The 21,182-nt window shown below is 43.7% G+C and overlaps 1 protein-coding gene across 2 annotated transcripts in view; it reads left to right on the forward strand.

The window, feature by feature from the left end:
- Positions 1-20,829, forward strand: part of nrbp2a (nuclear receptor binding protein 2a) — a 50,536-nt gene extending 29,707 nt beyond the window's left edge. The window contains exons 2-18 of one of the 2 annotated variants that reach the window (XM_066681093.1): positions 5,451-5,573; positions 6,975-7,076; positions 7,183-7,272; positions 8,171-8,211; positions 8,515-8,609; positions 8,764-8,787; positions 10,062-10,169; positions 10,981-11,036; positions 11,147-11,242; positions 12,034-12,166; positions 13,684-13,786; positions 13,878-13,928; positions 14,021-14,156; positions 14,978-15,031; positions 15,302-15,365; positions 16,740-16,795; positions 17,648-20,829. In XM_066681093.1, coding sequence (XP_066537190.1) covers positions 5,451-5,573; positions 6,975-7,076; positions 7,183-7,272; positions 8,171-8,211; positions 8,515-8,609; positions 8,764-8,787; positions 10,062-10,169; positions 10,981-11,036; positions 11,147-11,242; positions 12,034-12,166; positions 13,684-13,786; positions 13,878-13,928; positions 14,021-14,156; positions 14,978-15,031; positions 15,302-15,365; positions 16,740-16,795; positions 17,648-17,740 — 1,425 coding nt within the window. In that variant the 3' untranslated portion in view covers positions 17,741-20,829. The remainder of the gene's footprint in view (positions 1-5,450; positions 5,574-6,974; positions 7,077-7,182; positions 7,273-8,170; positions 8,212-8,514; positions 8,610-8,763; positions 8,788-10,061; positions 10,170-10,980; positions 11,037-11,146; positions 11,243-12,033; positions 12,167-13,683; positions 13,787-13,877; positions 13,929-14,020; positions 14,157-14,977; positions 15,032-15,301; positions 15,366-16,739; positions 16,796-17,647) is intronic. The other variant, XM_066681094.1, reaches the window with a different exon arrangement.
- The last annotated feature ends 353 nt before the right edge of the window (positions 20,830-21,182 follow it).

Here is a 21,182-nt window from a genome sequence, read left to right on the forward strand (position 1 = left end):
GAAAAAGAGAGAGCGTATGTTTTCGGCCTCCGGCGCCCAGCCACACAAACGCACACTGAGTGGTCCGGCTGAAAGCGTGCGACGCCCTGAAAATATTAGGCAGTTTATGAAGGCCCTCCCTCAGCCCAGGAATAGGCAGCCTCACACAACCCCGAATACTGCTACTGTGCATCGGGGTGCGGGGGTTTCCTGTTTAAACTCCCTCTGGGGGCTGGGGAGGGGCTGAGGGGGTGCAGCGTGGGCAGCCAACTCCTCTGTTGCAACACTGCTCACTGTCCAGGAAAAACTGGAGCTGCTTTCAAGCAAAATGTCAGTGGAATATCAGGAGCTATTACCACTCTCTCAGAAATGCAGCACATCTGCCAAAACACGTTCGCCGTTTCTGAAGTCTGTTTTTTAATTTTGCGCCGGAGGGATTAGTCTCCTCGAACTGGACGAAGGTATGGACAGAATCCAGTACCAAACACACACCGTACGGCCGGGGTCTGTGGACACCTGCTCATCCCACTGTTCCTCTGAAATGACGGGTGTTAATGAGGAGATTGTGCCCTTAGCCACTGCAACAGCTTCGTCTCTTATAGGTACATTTTAAACGTGGCGCTGGAACATTTCTGTGAGGATTTAAGGGTATTCAGCCACATGAACAGGTTCTGATGCTGGATGATTAGTTCTGGATCGCAGACACCACTTCAACTCATCCCGAAGACACAGGATGGAAGTTCTTCTCTCTAGGGAATGCAGCCCGTGCTCCAGTACTGAGGGGTTGGAGATTAATACACCTCCAGTCCGTGCTTGGCATTGAGTATGTTGACCTCAGGCTCATGTGCAGCTGCTTCACAGTGCCCCATTTGCATTCCACACACTTCTCTGGAGACTGTATGAGCCGAGTTTACGGAGCTGAATATATAAGAGGTGTCTAGACATTTTTGGACCTATGGTGTAGCCACTTTAATGAACTGGAAGCCTTTAAAGGACCAACCACAGCAACAGCTTTTATGCTGACACCTAGTGGTCTGGATGAAGCCGAGATTCTGAACTAAACCGGTTTTAAACCCAGTGGCCCCAGTGTGAGGGGTTCGCTCTGTGGAGGATAAACTGGTTAAATCAGGGACTGCAAAGCCATTAGATTCTTTATCTCATGTGAAGAACACTTTATAGAAGAAATACTGCTACGTTTCGGTGGAAAAGTTGAGCATTGTTCCTTTAATCTATCGCTACCTGCTCTAGTCGAGGAGGAATTTGTGGGAAAAACATATTTTTCACGTTTTTATTTTTTACCAGCAGTTCTCTTCAAAGATGTTGGGCACAGCCCAGGCTCTGGGAACCAGGACAGAACTGGGCCTGAGTGACATCGCCATTCTCACTCACAAGAGCTGTTTGTTTTCACATCTGGAGCCAAGCTTCTGAGCTCTCCGTCTTCACCCAACTGTTACACAACCTGCATTGTTCTGACTTCACAAACGAGCAGAAGACTAATGTGGAAAAGACAGAGAGAGAGAGAGAGAGAGACAGAGGTGAATATGAGAGAGGGGAGCCAGGGGAGACAGAAATGAGAAAGAGGAGAATAGAGTAGAGAAAGGCAAAGTGCATGTGGAGAACAGAAGAGACAGAGACAAGAAAACAGAGAAAGGAGTTTGTGAGACATGGAGAGGGAGCTCGGTTAGAGATAGAATCGAGCTCGACAGAGAAAGTGGAGAATGGAAGAGCGGGAGTGAGAAAGGGACATAAAAAAATGGAAAAGAGGGAGATCTAGAGGGAGATGGGGGGAGAGAGAGAGACAGAGAAAAAGGAGAGAGACAGACAGGAAGGGGACATAGAAAAGAGACTGAGACAGATCAAGAGAGAGGAGAAAATGGAGATTACGAAAAGACAGTGACGGTGTGGAATGGTATCGCGAGTGGAGAAAGGAGAGAGACGGAGCCAGAGAGATAGTATCCATCCTGTAGAATTAGGGTTTGCCCGTTCCTTCTGGATCAATAAAGTCTGAGGACCGGGCGACTCCAGGGAGGGAGTTACATTTCTCTCGTCACTGAGACAGTGTTAGTAACGACACACTGAGAGCGGCAGCAGCAGCTTCACACTACTTCCTGTGTACGTTTGTGAATGGGTTCTGGGACGATTTGATGGATGGAGCTTCAGAGCTCAGTAGTGGGGAGCATTTTGAGGCATATGTCGTGTGTGTGTGTTAATGCACTGTGGAGCATTCTTCATGGTGAAGCTTCATTTTCACGTAAGAAACTAAGAAGCCATGCGTTCTTTCACGTAGGTGTCATCAGACAGAGTGAAACTGTTTACTCTTCGAAATAGAAAGAGATCTCAAAGCGTCAATTCATCTAAAGCCTGAAGGCAAACTCACACTCCTTTAACAACACAAACACACACACATTAAGGGGTGGAAGATGTGTCGGTTCCAGTGATAGAGCCGCAGAACTCACATGTGCCTAATAAATAATGCATGAAGTCTAATAGAAGGCCCTGACATTGGAGGCTAATCCTTCATCCCCAGGGAGGAGAGGAGAGCGTGTAAGGGCAGGAAATGAAGGTAGTAGTGTTTGTTTTCATTGGGTTAGCAATCACACTGGATTTTGCATTCATAGAAGTAGAATTTACGAGGGCCCAGAGCTAAAGGCTTGGGTCCTGCTTGGATTTACGAGTGTCCTGTTCCCAGTGATTGAGCCTTAAGTCCATTTTAAACAAGTTTCCTGGGTTTGCTTTGCTGTAAAGTCATGTTTTTCACGGATGTACTATTTATTTACAGTCACAAACAGCCCATTAGCCAATCATTTCTAATGGTAGACAGGCCATGCCCCACAGATTTTGTCGAGTATAATTTGTTACAGAGAGCTAATGACATTTCACCGCTTGTTATTTCCTGTTACGTCGGCTGGAGACACTCTGGCTCGGCCTGTGTAGAGAATTCCTCATATTACAGACGTTCCTTGACATACGTAAAGGGAATTGATCAACGCCGAATGTTGACGATGGGAGCTCCTGTCCAAGCAGGAGAGGTATTGTAGCTGCAGTGTTATTCATTCATTCATTCATTCATTTATTCATTCATTCATTATCTGTAATCCTTATCTGTTTCAGGGTCGCAGTGAGTCCAGAGCTTACCTGGAATCATTGGGCGCAAGGCAGGGTTTGTGTCTGCGTGGGTTTCCTCCGGGTGACTGTCTGTGAGGAGTGTGATGTGTTCTCCCTGTGTCTGCGTGGGTTTCCTCCGGGTGACTGTCTGTGAGGAGAGTGGTGTGTTCTCCCTGTGTCCACGTCGGTTTCCTCCGGGTGACTGTCTGTGAGGAGTGTGGTGTGTTCTCCCTGTGTCTGCGTGAGTTTCCTCTGGGTGACTGTCTGTGAGGAGTGTGGTGTGTTCTCCCTGTGTCCACGTCGGTTTCCTCCGGGTGACTGTCTGTGAGGAGTGTGGTGTGTTCTCTTTGTGTCTGCGTGGTGTGAGTGTGTATCGCCCTGTAAAGGACTGGCCACCCAAGGGTGTATTCCAGCCTTGCGCCCAATGATTCCAGGTAGGCACTGAACCCACCGCGACCCTGAACTGGATAAGTGCTTACAGATAATGAATGAATGAAAAGGATGGTGCCATTGGTTCAGTACAGTGTCCCTGTCACTGCAATCAGGCATTGGGATCCACACTGGCAGCGCCCCCTTTTGGCTCCACCAACACCACCTCCACCAGACACCCATCCAGCATCGGTTCAAGTACTCACTAGGTGAATGGCATCAAATCCTCACAGCTATGTTCCAACACCTAGTTTAAAGTCTCTCCAGAGAGGTAGAGGCTGTTACTGCAGCAGAGAGATAAAATGCTGTATGAGAACAGCTGTGTTTGGTGGACGCTCTTTATTTGTCACAGGGATACTCCTAAACACAATACAGCAGTTAAGGCTGGTGGTGATTAGCTAAATTGCAGAGGCCAAAACTGCTGTTTTACTCGACACGAGACTTATACGACTTAATGATCCAGCCTCGAGATGGAAACTGATATCCCACTGCTCTGTGTTTGTCAGTGTGGAGGAGATTGTTTTCTCTTCGGGTGGTCCCTGTAGTGACTGGTGTTGGAGCCGTCTCTGCTACAGCCTTCACTATGGCCAGGCCTTCGCTGGGGCCAGCTTATAGCCACTGAGTTCAGAGTGTGTGTGTGTGTGTGTGTTTGAAAGATCAGAGCTCTTCAGTGTGTTTAAGACTAATTACACCTCCTTCGGTTTTCCTGAAGCTCCGGGTCACTGGAAACACCACAGAAAGCCAGGCTTTTTTCTAAACAAGGCTCAAACTCAACATCCTCAGCCTGAAGCACACCTTGAGCACACTGGCCCCATTCTGCTTTCACAAGGTTGGATTTAATGAACCGGTTCACCCCTCTGAATGTTTGCTGTTTTGTGTGTAATTAATGCGTGCTATCACTCCACAAACATTTCACACCAGCCTGTGCCTTCTGTGTGTGTGTGTGTGTGTGTGTGTGTGTGCGCGCCTGTATCTTGGAGATAGTTGTGGTACAACAGCGATGAAATAGTGAAGGATAGGGGGCTTTTCAGATCACAGTCCCAGAGCAGATGTTACTCAGCGTGAGGGGACCACAGGGCGACCGAGTGCTGACCACACAGCAAGAGCTGCCCTCCTACAACCGCAGCAGGCCACACTGTGTTTACCAATGGGCCGATTTAACATGGAGAACTCGCTGGGGGGTGTGGGTGCATATTTCTGAAGATCCGTGGTGGATTGTTTTGGTTCCGACTGGACACAGAGGTGCGTGAAGTATTTTGAAAATACGTCTGATGTTTTCTCATGAGTTTTACACAGAAAACATTCACCTTTTCAAGGCCTTTCTGCTGTAATCCGTCTCATTTACAGTGCCCTGAAGGTCATTATAATGTCATTATAAGATTAATCTACTGACTTCCAGATGTGTTTTGCCTGGTTTTTTTGTCCTATTCCATTGGGTCTTGCGCTGGCTCATATTCTATCCTTCAAGATACAGTTTAACTGAGCTGTAATATGGAGAACAGAGCCTTGGTCATTGCTACTCCAGGCTCAGCACTGCAGAAACTGCACTGTGTTACAGGCCTAGAGACTACTCCTTCTTATTCTCCTCTCTTCCCCTTGTTTTCAGGACAGTGCTGTAAAAGTGAATTACACATTGCAACTGTAGGGGGAGCCCAGAAGCACAAATATTGAAACAAAAATTTGGAACAAGTAACACATTTTCATTCTAGCTGTTGTTCACGCTGCGGGTCGAATCACACGGAACATCCACGTTACGAGTGAACCAATCCGATCCGTGCGGTCAGACCGGACACACGTTAGTTTTTAGTAGTGACGTCGCAGGTGTGAGTTTGAACAAGGCCATATGTTTGAATTAAAAACCTTCTTTCCTTCTTTCGTCTCCCCCTTTCTACCTGCACCCTCTTCTCCCCTGTGTCTTCCCTCTCTCCATGGAGCAGGTGAGTCAGGGGAATGTTCCCGGCATCGAGAGCGCCTCCCTGGCCATGGACACGGAGGAGGGGGTGGAGGTGGTGTGGAATGAGGTTCAGTTCTCAGACAAGAAGGTCTTCAAGGCCCATGAGGTAACAACGTACCCAGTGCGCACTCTCAATCACTCACTCACTCACTCTCTCTTTCACCCACTCACTCACTCACTCTTTCACCCACTCACTCACTCACTCACCCACTCAACCACTCACTCACTCACTCACTCAACCACTCACTCACTCACTCACTCACTCTCTCCCACTCACTCACTCACTCACTCACCCACTCAACCACTCACTCACTCACTCAACCACTCACTCACTCACTCACTCTCTCCCACTCACTCACTCACCCACTCTCTCACTCACTCAACCACTCACTCACTCACTCAACCACTCACTCACTCAACCACTCACTCACTCACTCACTCACTCACTCACTCTCACTCACTCACTCACTCACTCACTCTCTCCCACTCACTCACTCACCCACTCTCTCACTCACTCAACCACTCACTCAACCATTCACTCACTCACTCAACCACTCACTCACTCACTCTCTCTCACTCACTCACCCACTATCTCACTCACTCACTTATTCAACCACTCACCCATTTTCTCACTCTCTCACTCAACCACTCACCCACTCTCTCACTCAACCACTCACTCACTCATTCAACCACTCACCCACTCTCTCACTCTCTCACTCAACCACTCACCCACTTTCTCACTCTCTCACTCAACCACTCACCCACTCTCTCACCCACTCTCTCACTCACTCACCCACTCACTCACTCACTCACTCTCTCACCCACTCTGTCTCTCTCACGCTCTCTCTCTCTCTCTCTCTCTCACCACCCTGAAACATGAACTGCTACAAATTAAATAAAGATGATAATAATATATTTATGAACTACATTTGTGGTGGGAATTTCCATCAAATAGAATCTGGCAGACTGTTAACAACACGAAAACTTTTATGTTCTTTTTTCTATTTTTTAGTGTTGACATTTACCTCAATTACAACGAATAATGTTAGAAAACTAACATTTATATAAATATATAAACATAAACATATAAAGATCAGGCTAATCTACTACTAGACTTTCAGATCATTGATTAATGAAATAGATCGTCTCTACTGTTCATTTAACCCTGTACTCGTTAAGAGAGATTTGCCGTGAGTTGTTTGAAAATTCACAAACGGAGATTAAAACCTGAGCACCATTGTTGCGGTGTGTGTATTTATGTTGCAATTTCAAATACTTCATATCTCATTCTTATTGTTATATCCATAATTTCATAGATGTTTACTGCAGAGTGACACTAAAGGGCCCAGGACCCTCAGAGGGTGCAGTCAGACACTGAGACACATTTCTGCTTCTACACTTTAGACTTGTGTAGGATGGCAATAGTCTATGAGAATGTCCAATGAATCGAGTAGGGGACTAACTGTAGTGTGTGTGTGTGTGTGTGTGTGTGTGTGTGTGTGTGCAGGACAGAATCAGGGAGATGTTCGAGAACCTGATGCAGGTGGAACACCCCAACATTGTCAAGTTTCACAAATACTGGCTGGACACGAGGGAGAACCGAGCCAGGGTGAGCTCAGACGACCACAACACGCACCAATATCCACAGCTTCATTAACACAGGCCTGAAAACACTAGTCCTCAGCCTTTTCTAACACCAGCGTCTCGTGTCCCAGGTGATTTTCATCACGGAGTACATGTCGTCTGGGAGCCTCAAGCAGTTTCTGAAGAAAACCAAGAAAAATCACAAGACGATGAATGTCAAGGTATGAATTACTGCTCTCTGCTGTGAAAATGTCTCAGAAATTCAACAAATGAATAAAAATTCATGATGCATACGTTATAAATTTATAATGGACTTTGTGTTCTTCATCCTTCATATTATTATTCAGTTTAATAATGCTTTAAAAAGAGAATAATACAGTAGTAATATTGATTACGCTACAGTCTGATTTGTCTTTTCTTTCTGATCAATAAATTTATTTAAATTGACTCATTAAAATGAATGTGTATTATTAATTAGAGCATTAAGCTGTGCTGCTTGTTTGTGTTTGATATATATATCACACCCCTCTCCGTCCTCTTTCTAAAGCCACTCCCCTAAAGCACACAAACGTGCTCAGTCTGATTACTCACACAGAGAGAGGTGGAGAAACACTCCTCACACTTTATTTGGAAGCCATCTCTACCTTCGACATTAGACTCTGCACATGCACAGATGAATACACATTCAGCACCTGTGTCTGTGTGTGTGTGTGTGTGGACGAGTTGGTGTGAGCAGCCAGGTAAATCAGCCAAACCGTTCTGTGCATCAAGAAAGATAACAGCAAATACCTGCAAAGACCCACCAATCTGTAAAAACATAAAGGTCAGAGCTCAGAGGAAGAAGGACAACACCACAGAAGCCTTTATTCATTTATTATTATTTAATATTGATTATTATTTTGTTTGGAAATGTAATTATTTTCTGTAAATGCTTTGCTACAAAATTAAAATATTGGAAAAAGCTTTTACACGCAGTACACCACCCTCCGGTGTGAACAACAGCGCTACTGCATCCACACTCTCCACCACTGTCTGCACTGTCCATTTCTCACTGTGTGTGTGTGTGTGTGTGTGTGTGTGTGTGTGTGTGTGTGTGTGTGTGTGTGTGTGTGTGTTTAGGCATGGAAGCGCTGGTGTACACAGATCTTATCCGCCCTCAGGTAAGACGCCATTCCAGTTTATTACAATTTTAAAACAATCACGTAATATCCATATTATTCTCTGTCAAAAACACACCACATATTCCTCACGTAAAGCACAACCTCTAAACTGTGATTACGTTTTAAAGCTCCAGTCAGTCATCGCCGGACGTGCAGCGCCACAGATTTTGTTTTTTAAATCGTATTTTATGTGACGCACTACAACTGCTGTGATGGACAGTTCACCACAGCTCTGTGTTTCTCATGGGTTCAGTTCCACCAGTGATGGCTGGGCCTTTTATATTTTGCTCTGTCTCGCCCCAGTTACCTGCACTCCTGTGACCCACCCATAATCCACGGGAACCTGACCTGCGACACCATCTTCATCCAGCACAACGGCCTCATCAAGATCGGCTCAGGTGAGGCCCCGCCTCCTCCGCTCTGGCTTTGCTCCCGAGCGGCTCAGGTCCTGAGATGTGCTCATTGCTTCTTCAGATGTCTGAGTTTTATTGATTTTTTTTTGTCAGCTCTTATGCAATCGTAGCTCATCTTTCTCTCTGTCCTCCTCCACAGTGTGGCACAGGCTTTTCGTTAACGGTAAGTCTCCAGGGAGAACTGTTTTTCCTCCTTCATTGCAGAGCACGTAGTTTAGTACTGAATGTGCCTAAGCCTTGTTCAGTTAAATGTACGGATTAATGAAGTATATTTAACTTGTTTTTAACTTCTTTGTAGATATAGGGCTATTTATACCTTTCAAAGTGCACACACACATCCACCACAGTCTCAGCACAAGGCGGCAGTTGTGTATTAGATGCTTAAAAGCATTTGGATCAATTTGTTCCATCGTTGGGGATAATATTATACCCAGAAATAAGTGTGTTTCTGGGTTTAGACGATTTCAGTGTTAGCGATTGTGATTATCGCATATCATTACTTCATTTTTAGGTTGTTTTTCTTAACGTTATGCAGCAGTTTCCATAAAACGACAGAAGAGCGGGAGAATGTTTGAATTCTGAATTACAATGATACGTATTTGTACACCTAGTAATCTACTATAGACCTGTTTAAGTGGTTTCTCACACTGAATGACATGGTATTCACCAAAACTATCAAAAGCTTGTGATGTAGATTAAAACAGTAGCAGCAGAAGTAAAGCGCTGCTTCAATTCCAGTTGATGCCAGGGGTCCTAGAGAGTGTGTAGGAGGCCCCCTCACTGTAGCAGCTAGTACAGCTGTCTGTGAGCTGATGTGACCGCTCTGGGTACTTCACATTTCTCACTGCAGCTATGTGCCGCCCTCTCTCTCTCTCAACTTGGTAGCACCATGTGATTGGGGAGCGCTGGATAACTGTCGGAATTAGCAGTGTATCCGATATCTTCAAGCCCCGTTAGATAACAGTACGTCGTACAGTCTTAGAAACCATGTGAGCAGGTCTATCATCGGTACTTTGGGGTGAGAACTGAGGAATTATCGTTGCTTCAGACAAGAATGAAAAATGGTGGACTACATTTGTGGGAACTGGGAAAATCCTGTACGTTTGATGTGCAACAGCCTGTGTGTATATCTAAATATATGCCCATCCATTTATCCATTAAGCTTTATTTATCAGTGTTTATCCAGAACTACAGCTGTTATTACCTTCTTGGGTTTCATAGTCGAGTGGACGGAAAAGAAACACACTCTGCAGCTTACTGCGCTCAGTTCCCAAGAGGGCTGGTTCTCCAAGTGAATTTAGAGCCTGTTCAGACATGTTTACTAGCCGTGGTTTGGACAGACCCCCTATTTTATACACGTAAAAATAAACAAAAGAAATCCAAACAATCCCACACGCTGTGTTTGTTGATGAAGCTGTTGCTCTGTGGTGTTCTCAGTGTTCCCAGAGGCCATCCACGGGAATGTGCACCAGCATCGGGACGAGCTGCGGAATCAGCACTTCTTTGCTCCGGAGTACGGCCGTGAGTGCCCGACCACATCTGCCCGTACATCTCTCTGTTTGTTTTGGGCTGCTTCTGCTGTAGCGCTGTCTAAAAAGAGTCTGGGTTCCAGCTAAATGTGGATTGTGGGTGAAATGGCAGACAAGTTAAAAAAAAACATTATAGGTTATTAATAGAGAATGTGTCCATTCTTCACTGCAGTGACAGCCTCTGTTGCTCTGGGGGAAGGCTTTATTCCAGATGTTGGGACATGTTCTGTGAGGATTTGATAGCCACAGGAGTGTTTGGATGTTGGATGATTAGCTCTCGAATCAATAACACAACTCCAAATCATACGGAGAGTTTTATTCCACTTTTTGCACTCCATTTTTTTTCGGTTGTTGTGTAATGATCATATAAACTGTGTGTGTACAACTGACTGTGTGTCCACAAAAGCTCCTCACACTGTTTTCCAACATCTGTAGCATGATGGGTGGAAAAAAGCAATTAAAGTAACAAAGGGTAATATTTTTACTTTAAAATGACAGCTTCAAAATCATTGTGTTATTTCACTGAGCTGTAATAGGGAGAAAGAGCCTCTGTTGTTGCTACTCTGGCCTCAGCACTGCAGAAAAAGCACTATGTAATTTTTGGGGGAGGGTAGAAAAACTCTCCATCCACCTCTGCCTTCATTTTTAACTGTAGGGGGAGCCCTAGAACAAAAAATACCAAATCTTACATAGAGTTTCTTTAAAGGGATGAATCATATGCAGATTGCTGTAAATATAAATAGTAACATTATCACAGATACTTTATAATATAATCTTATTGTCCACTCTGAGTTCCAGTGTTTCACGCCTGTGTTTCCTCTGTCTAGACGCTGAGGATGACTACTCTATCGATATATATTCATTTGGCATCTGTGCTTTGGAGGTACGTCACTGAACACTGGTCATCGTCTGGAAGCACAGATTCTTTCCTGACTCTCCACTTTGCCAAAGTAGAGCCGCTGACGGTGTTTTCTCTTTCCAACTCCGCTCTAGATGGCGGTCTTAGAGATCCAGGCCAATGGAGACACTGCAGTTTCTAAAGAGGCCATTGCTCACGCCGGACAGTCACTGGAGGACCCTCTTATGAGGGTAAACAACTTTAATCCTGTTTGTTTGGGGGTTTTCCATGGTAAACTACACAGTGTGTGTTTGTAAGGGCTTTAGAGATGTTTTAACCGCAGGAAAACTAACAAATCGAAGGTTGAAGGCTCTAAGGACTTATAATCCTTTATAAAATCATTATAATCATTTATAAAAATGTTGTAAAGCTTATATCAAGAGTGTATTCTTGTGCCAAAGGAAATATATATATATATATATACACACAAGTGTGATGTTCCTGAGCACTGTGACCATTTAAAAAAGCTGCAGGGAAGATGTTTTGTGGACTAATGGAACCTAGCACCAGGAAATAAAAAGGCCACTGTTTACCAGAATGAAAATGCCATCCCAACAGTGAGGTACGGTGGAGTTGTCATCGTGATTTCGGCCTGCTGTACTGCCTTTGGGTCTGAATGGATTGCCATCATTGAGGTGAAAGAAAAATCTACAGGTGTCACTCCACAAGCTGTAACTTGTAAAACTATTACTAAAAAATAAAATCGACCTTTTGGAGTGGTGCAGTCAGAGCTGAGAGCCAGCCCAGGTCCAGAACGTCTGTCACACCAGCTGAAGAAGGAGAAATGGTCCAACAGTCCTCTTCAGTGTCTTTACAGTTCTGCCCTGTGTGTTATTAGCTTTAGCTCATGTTTGTTGATACTTGTGAGCGATTAATACAGAAAACTAGGTGCTTCCAGAGGATTTAACTACTTTGTTTGCCACTGTCTGTCGTTTGGACCTTACAGCTAACCAGATTGTTTTGTTTTCTGTGATGTATCCAGGAGTTTACTCAGTCGTGTGTACGCACAGATGCCAAGCTAAGGCCCACCGCTCATGACCTGCTGTTCCACAGAGTGCTGTTCGAGGTCCACTCCTTAAAACTGCTCGCGGCCCACTGCTTCATCAACAACCAGTGTGAGTACATGCCCACAGCTTGAGCTGTTAATACTTGGATGCAATAACTTTATACTGATGTAAGTCCAGTCCCCTGTTTTCTCTAGTTATATAGCCACCTGTCTGATTGCGTATTTCCTGGATAAAGACGTCCTGTCCTTTACAAAAACAAACGCTAGCTTTGTGTTGTGCACTCGGGAGTTTAGCTGGTACTTGGTAGTGAGACTCGGACTGTTCTCAGTGGGTGATTAGTCCATTTTAAATGCAAAGCACCTAATGGAACTGTTTAGAATCTCTCACACTTCTCTTCACATACGTACAGTTACATAATCAGGGTTAGGACTTGCACATATTCGCTCATATTTAGAGACTGCTCCACAAGGGGGTGCTGTTGTGCTTCGTGTCAGTGACACTTTGCGTCCTGGTTTAGACCCAGTCAGTCTAACTAAAGCTCACTGAACTTTCCAACAAAGCAGAGAGCACCAAAAGACAGTACAGACCTCAAAGCTCCTAATTCATCTCCTTCATCTTGATGTTCCTGCTTTGCTTCCTGATACCAGACACTTTCAGTGGTAGAGTCAGGTTCCTCTCTTTGAAATATGAAGAACCACATTGGTTCTTCATGGGACGTGTGAACATGAACAATCCCTTTGGACAGCTGGGGGTAAATGGTTAGAGGATTAGGCTTGGTACTGGAAGGGGCTGGTTCGATTCGGTTGTGGGAGTCAATCCAAGGCTGAGGCGCCCTTGAGCATGGCACCCAACCCCCAACCTCCAACAGCTCCCTGGGTGCCAGAGATTTCGACCCACTGCCCCTGGTGTGTGTTCACAGTCCCTAGTGCAGTAGCATGTGTGTGGGTTCAGTGCCACAAATAGGTTTAATGTGGAAGATCCCTTAAAAACTCAATGTAACCTCGGATAATGTAAAGAGTAATTCCTGGAATTGTGAGATCCAAAACAGTAAATCGATTTAGAAATAATATTTTTAATAATTCCATTTATAATCAGTACAAAACTATTAATATCTGTACTGGTTAAGGCTCTAGTCAGTATCTGAGCCATCTGTATGTCCCAGAAAGTCCCACCTACACACACCCACCCACTGACTGCAGGAGCTGGGCTTTCACTTTAACTAGAATTGTTCATAGTTCACCTACCTCACTATCCTTTATTAACACAGCACTTAACACACTCAGAACAACGTTTAATACCACTGTACCTCTGTAATTTTAAAAACAATGCTCTATTATCACACTGATACTCTGTGTAACACTACACTGAGGAGGACGGGTTCCCCTTTTGAGCCTTGGTTCCTCTCCAGGTTGTGAGACTGCCAACAGTAAGAAATGCTCTTTGAATAAAATTGAATTGAGCTGAAAATGTCTGTCGTAGCACATTCAAAGACTATTTAGGGGATGTCAGAGGGGGAGGGGGGCACTGTCTGTTAATCTATAGCCTTTATCCAGGACCTATGTTTCCCACCAGCTCCATCACAAGGCTGTTTTTTCTGTCTGATTATAACCCCCCAATAAAAACAGATCTCCTGCCTGAGAACTGTGTTGAGGAGAAGACCAAGTCCATTGACCCAAACGGAGTCATGGCGGAGATCAATCATCGAGACAGACCTGGAATCCAGTTAAAGTAGGTTCCTCTGGGTCTCTGTGGTTTGATTAAATCTTTACGTCTTTAGTGATGTCTCTCTCTCCTCACTGTCTTCTCTTTGGTCTGAAAGGTACTCGCACGTCTCTCCTCTGGAGCTGGACAAGTTCCTGGAGGATGTTAAGTAAGTGCAGTGGCATATCTGAGCTTTGTTTTTAGACTGTATTTACTGTGCGTCCCTGTGAGTGTAGCCCATCACCACTTGTGTTTGTCCAGGAATGGTATCTACCCCCTGATGAACTTTGCCTCCCAGAGGCCGCACCCTATTCCCCGAGCTCTGTCCCTGTCCCAGGAACACATGGAAACGGTCAAGACTCCAACCCCGGAGCCACAGGAGACAGAGACCAGAAAGGTATTAGCAATGACACCGACATTGGGACTGTGAATATATTTGGTTGAATACACACTGTCCTTCGTCAGTGATGTTGTAATGGAGGATGAGCAATAGGCAGTTGAAATGATCTGAATAAGATATATTATTAAAAATAACTCACTTATTCAGTGCATTAATACATTAAATTGGGAATCTGTAACCGTCCAACCTACAAACTCTGAAACAGTAAAACCCATTCAGTTTGTGCGGTTCATCAAGGTCAGAAAACGAGTCAGAGGCTTTAGAATTGCCCCGCCCCCTTGTCCGAGTCTCTCCAATCACAGCGCTGGACCCGCATTCATGTGAGAGCGCAACGACAAAGTTATACTGAGCAGAACAGACACAACGAGCGCTGAGAGATAAGAGCTCTGAGTAAAAGAGAATACGAGAATGGAGAAGAAAGAACCGGCTGCTGAGCGCTCAGGGTCGGGGTGAACTGTGGCTCATTTATCATTTAAAGGAACAGGCACCATTTAAAGAAACCAGCTGTTCTGCACAGGGCTGTTTAGACAGGGGGAGAACACTGCTGTGGTGTTTGATCCTTGTGGTACTTTGATGCAAAGTGTTCACTTGCAGAAATTGATATGTCACCTTTAATAGCTTTCCATAAATGTAATAAAAATTAATTCACATTAATTAAGACAGTGTCTTTGTTTATTAAAACAATTTCCACAGTGAAAGGAGAACACTGGAATGGTATTACTGTAAATAAAATAGAGAAAATATATATTTGTAACATGGCATTGACTGTATGCTCATGTGTACACAGTGGCAGTGTGATCACGTGTCTTTTCCTGCAGGTCGTCCAGATGCACTGCAATTTGGAGGCGAATGAGGAGGGAACCAAGAGTCATGTGAGTTTAAAACTTCAAATGTTTGAATATTGTACATGAAAAGATTCGTCATGTGCAGTACAACTGTCAGTGAAACGCTCTGATGACTGCTCCATCCATGAAAAACAAATCAACGTAAGATAGAGTCTATAAGATAAAGAGAATAAAAGATACACACACGTGGTACGAAAGCCAAGCTAGAGATACAGAATAGTATTAAATAATAGTATAGAGATATATACAGTAATATGACTATGGAAAAATGTTTCTTTTCTTTTTCCCTCTCTGTAGCTGTCTCTCTTTTTGAAGATGGATGATAAGCTTCACCGTCAGCTGAGCTGTGATGTTCTGCCGAGTAAGTTGATCTGAGGGGGTTTATTTAAAAATAATTAGGGGCTCTGTTTAAAAATATTGCCACACAGTGCCATGTCACTGGGGACGGCATCATGGCACTGCAGGTAGTGCCGCTTCCCCACAGCTCAAGGGTCCTGGGTTCCTGAGTGAGTGTGTAATGCCTTATGATGGACTGTTACACTGTCCGGAGTGTGTTTCTGCCTGGTGCCCAGTGGTTGCAGAAGATGAATGAATGATACTAGCTCTTTTTCTTTCTCAACATTAATGCTGTCCTTGTTACTGTTTGATAAGTCACTGTACAATCCAGCAACTTAAGGAACAATCCATCTTTTTTTCTTTTTAGTGATTCTTCATTTTGTGAATCTTAGATTATACTGACATCTTATGGCCTGGATGCATTTAAGTTTCTGTACTCGACCTGTCATTCCTGGCCATGTCTATATGAGGGACCCACTCTATGGAGCATATACTGGTTCATCCAATATGTTTCTGTGAATACAATGAAAAATTACTTTTGTATAGATCGAGTGCTAATTCTCGGTTGTAAAAATGACTTGTCACTGTTTTAAAACGGTCCCTGATTTGCTGAAATACTAAAAGCTCCAAAGTGAGAGGTTTGACTCAATCACAAAGAAACAAACCAGTGAAACCTTCATTCATTGTCTGAAACCGCTTATCCAATTCAGGGCGGCGGTGGGTCCAGAGCCTACACGGAATCATTGGGCGCAAGGCGGGAATACACCCTCACACACTCACACACTCACACCTACGGACACTTTTGAGTCACCAATCCACCTGTGGGAGGAAACCGGAGCACCCGGAGGAAACCCACACAGACACAGGGAGAACACACCACACTCCTCACAGACAGTCACCCGGAGGAAACCCACACAGACACAGGGAGAACACACCACACTCCTCACAGACAGTCACCGTCACAAAAGACACTCACAGACACACAAGTGGAATTGAGAAGCTTATGTAACGGTGAAGCCGCCACCTTATTTCTACACTTTTTGCACATTTTAATAGTTGCACTGATCGTCTATTTGAACTATTTCCATATCTACACTTACAAACTTTGGTCTATTTTTGCTCTGCGTATTTAGTGTGCTCCCTATCACTCTATACCTCAGTGGATCCATAAGGCAAGCCTATTAAGGTGCATCTCTGACACTGACGTGGTGGTGGTCTGTACGAGTGGATCAGACACAGCAGTCCTCCTGGAGTGCACGCCTCAGAGTCACTGCTGGAATGAGAATAGTCCACAGTCCAGACGAAACAGTCCTGTATTGTGCCTGAATCATTTATTGTTGCTCTGAGAGTGAGAGGGAACAGGAAATGTGACATTTTTTTGATTATCGCTGTTTTCCAGCTGACCGTCCCAGAGATCTGGCCAGTGAGCTGGTGCATCACGCCTTCATTAGCGAGGTGGGTGAGGTCTTCTTTCTACAACTGACTTAACAAAGACATATAGTTATGTGGTTAATCGGAATAGCACTTGTTTATAAGCAAATCACCTTCTGTGGTCATTTATATTGAAAGGCATTGTTTGTCCATAGTTCTTTGGACACTCTTTATATTTACTGAATACAGCTCATTTATTGGGACAAAAGTATACCCCTTTTCCCAATGTTTACACAGTTCTGGGGCCTTAATGAAAGGTCTGTGACATGCACTGGACAAAACATCACAAGGATCAAACCCCACGGCAACAACTCCGCCATGTTTAATACCCCTTTTCAGAACAGCTGCTTTCAGCCTCTGTTTAAAGCAAATATGGGTCCCCCAGCAGTGAGGCGCGAAGAGTGTCCACTTTGATCTGTTTAACCTCGTCTTTGTGCTCTCCCACCGCTGTGACTGGAGAGACTTCTGAGTGCTTACTACCTACATAAGATGCAGCACAAAATCATAACCACTCAGTTTATTCCAGGCATTCATTTTCCCCCACAATGTGTAGGTTGAGGCTACAATATTAATGTGCCCATGCACTTATAAAATATTTTTTCATAATGCCACCTTATGTAATCTCTATATAAACATAAGGTCACCGTGCTCATTGCTCACTAGAGAGATAACATCCACCATCAGCACTGAGCTCATGGATACAGTCCATCACATTCTGATATCTAATGTAAAGCTTACATCTAGTGTAAAGGAAAGAACAAATGCTCTATTAACACCCGTTTATAAACATGATACCATATAATGCACATTGTATGTGTGACGTGCACTTTGTAATTAACAGTGACCCTGTGTTAATGATGGATTAATGCTCTACAGGAAGACTGTGAGAAGTTGACGTGTTTTCTAGAAGACGCTCTGGGGAAGCACTGGGCTGGAGCCTCCGCTGCTGCTATGGTGGTGATGCATTGAGCCCCATCAGACTTCCGTCTTGGAGCAGAGCTGTTGACCCGAGCTGGTCTAACTGAGAAAGAGTGAGAAACACGGAGAGATAAGAGGGACGGGAAGAGCAATACTGTTGAATGGAAGTGGGGTGGAAATACTTTGAGGAAAGTGGCTGAATTGAAGAGATCCATCAAAGCATTGTGGCACCAAGGCTCCGGAGGTCACATGTCGTACGTCATTTCCGTGGGAGACCCGGCCATTCCTGTCATCCCACAGACACAGGTGGAGATCCCTCCACATACTTCACATTTGATGGATTTTGTGGACATTCTCAATGCAGTCCTATGTTTTTGGCAATATCCATCCTCCATCCGAGAAGCAAGGGATATGGGCCACTGCAGGAAAAGTCTTGGCTTGGAAAGAGGAGAGTGGTAGTCCAAAATATGTCCTTCACGCGGGACTTCCGGCCCAGGCGTCGTCTTAAATCATCAATGTATTTTAAAGCAGACCTGCAGTAAATGTATATTTATTGTTTCAACTAGTAAAAAGTTACTAAAGTTTTAACTCTTCAAAAGGCTCCCAGTGAGAGAGAAACGTTCCAAATGTTTAATAAATCTATGTAGACATTTCTAGTTCTAGCAATGACACAAAACGATGAGCTGATATTGAGCTGATGAATGTACTGTACTGTAGCAGAAAACCCATGGCGCTTGTTTTACTTTCATTACTGCTCCTCGTGTGACATCATACCTGGAAAAAAAAAAAGCACATGCCATCTGTCCAGACTGGTTCTTACAAAGCACCAAGTGCCTACGTGAGAAATGAATGTGTCAAATGTACCTACCCAGTATGGTATCCTCCTCCATTGCCATTAATTCAGCTTGATTAATTCCAACTCTTGGTTCATTTTACATATATTTGTAAACAGTGGCAATAATAGTAAGACCTTAGATTTGCCAGGTTTAAGGAGTGTGATGAATATTATGTGTGTGTGTGTGTGTGTGTGTGTGAGAGAGAGATTTTCTTGATTTGCAGTAATATGTAATTGCATTAGGAGCACCAGCCTCTTTTAGGAAACCAATGAACTTGTAGATACTCCAAATGCAGTGGAAGCCTTTGGAGGAAGTAGCGCCTATCACACGAGACCAAACAGGATCAAAAACAGCACCTTTATGGAGCTGAAGACACTTGTGTTCTTCCCAATCCATGGTGCATCGGCACTTTACAGTCTCCTGTGCATCCCCTCAAATGATCAACAAGGATCACACTCGATATTTTAAGGGGATGTTTATATTTGTTGTTCCTTTCTCTTATTCCAGACCAGAGCAGTGCTGAAGCATTGTTGGATTCTGATTTAGGTTCACTTGGTGTTCACAGATGCCAACAAAAGCCACAGCATCACAGAAAATTTACATATATTTCTTCTACTTGGATAGGACCTTCAGATGCATTTCTGTTATGTCTTTCTTTAAAACAGAATGCAAACCATTATACATAATACACAACAAAAAAAAACAACATTAGCGTGTCCTTCTTTCTAAACTCCGCCACGTTAGTGTCACTACAGCACTGTGGATTACACACTCCTCAAATTATATCTGCTTTGTGGGGGTCCTGACCATTGAAAATCTGGGGTGAAAGGGGGCTAACAAAGAATGCATATCTACAGATAGAATAAGGCCTGTGTTATTGTAAATTTATATAATAATATATGACCAAACTGCAGTAAGGATTTATATATTTCTTGTTTACACCTTCAGTCTCTTGTTGTGTGTCAGTGTGAACGCTAAAGTAACTCGAACTAAAAAGGGTCATTTTCTGTTTGATCTGGACAAAGGGAAGTGAGCAACAAATATAAATGTGTCCTAATTCATTAGATGAGCAGGTCTGTTGTAAAGAGCCAAACAGGAATCCCTTCATGTAGATAAAAGGGCTGTTCTTTCATAGAGATTTAGCATTGTGCAGCAGTATTTGAAGAAGTTTTTTAATGTTCCATCCAAGTGGTGTTTACATGCATATGACACACATAAACAGACTGTGTCAAAGCCAAAAGATTTAACTCTTGTTAGCTCTAAAAACACTGGATGCTATGACGGCAGCTGCGGTTGGGTAGCTACATGAAAGCATCAAATAGAAGCCTGTTTGATACAATTTTATGTTTATAAATCAGCATTCATTCTGTAATTAAACTATCATGCCGTCCATGCCGATGCTGTCACTATTTAAAGGCATAATTGGGAATTGTTTCTACTGGCAGGCCAGGTTTAGTTTCCAAGACATGGATTAAGCCTAGTCATGGACTTTACTTTTCAATTGGAAGTATCAATTCCCAATCCTGTGTAGTCCAGGACATGGGTTTGATAGCATATTGGATATCTCCCTGCACAGGAAACTAGGGTTTGAGTCCCATAGTTGCCAGGAACGCTGTGCTCTACTAGTAAAAGTCCTTGGGCAAATGTCCTAAGGCAACATTAGCTTACATCTGTAACAGAAAAATGTTAAGTAGATGCCATAAACGTACTGTAATCCCTGTCTGGGAAACCGGCCACAAGATTTCAAATGTACACATGCTGTCAGATCAAAAACAGAGTTACACAATTGCTGGTGAGCAGTTCCCCACTGTGGCTTAGGCTAAATGCTTCAATACTATTTTATCTGTCAGTGGCTTTGGCTCTTTGAGACTTCCAATATCTCAATAAAAACAATGTGTTTGCATGTCAGAATGTGGATGTTACTGCACTGTTTCCTCTTGGTAAGGTGGCATGAAAAGTGCTGTATGCGTCCAACTCTCCAATCATTTCCCTGAAGGACAAACAATGACCACACATGGAAATCTCTTCCCAGAGATGTAACGCCTCATTCAGTGTTGTCTTCGTGTCTTGGACATTGTGTAGGGAGAGAAGTTAAAGACATCAGAGTAATGAGCCTGAGCTCAGAAACAGTAAATTCCAGATGTGTTCGCACAAGTGTCTGGCGTCCGTCCTCGCCTCTGTCTGAAATTCAGCTACATATTTTGCTTATGTTTGAGTCATGCGATTATTTGTTTTATGTCAAAATGTTGTACATGAAGTATCATGCGTTGAAATATTATACAAATTACCCATTAAAAATTTCTGAATTGTGAAAAGTATCTGTGAAGCTTTCACTTTATTGTTGTATTATGGGGAAGACCTTACTGTGAGAATAGAATGTTATTTCTTGTTTTAATGAACGTGTGTTTCTTTTCAAAAAAGGCACTAAACAGTGTTAATTCACATAACATTCTGTTTAATTCCACGGGATAAAAACAGGCTGGAATATGGCCATGTCGAAATTATTTGTTTTGGTCCACATAATGTAGGCTAAAACGCACTTTTAGCGTTATTTCAGTTTTCTGCAGGGACACTGAATATTCAGCGTGTTTACATTGTGAATTGGCTGTGGAGAAGCAAATTCCTAGTCCTGAAAGTTAATAAAAATGAGTAAACAC

Source organism: Hoplias malabaricus, chromosome 9 (assembly GCF_029633855.1).
Source record: "Hoplias malabaricus isolate fHopMal1 chromosome 9, fHopMal1.hap1, whole genome shotgun sequence".
NCBI lineage: Eukaryota > Metazoa > Chordata > Actinopteri > Characiformes > Erythrinidae > Hoplias > Hoplias malabaricus.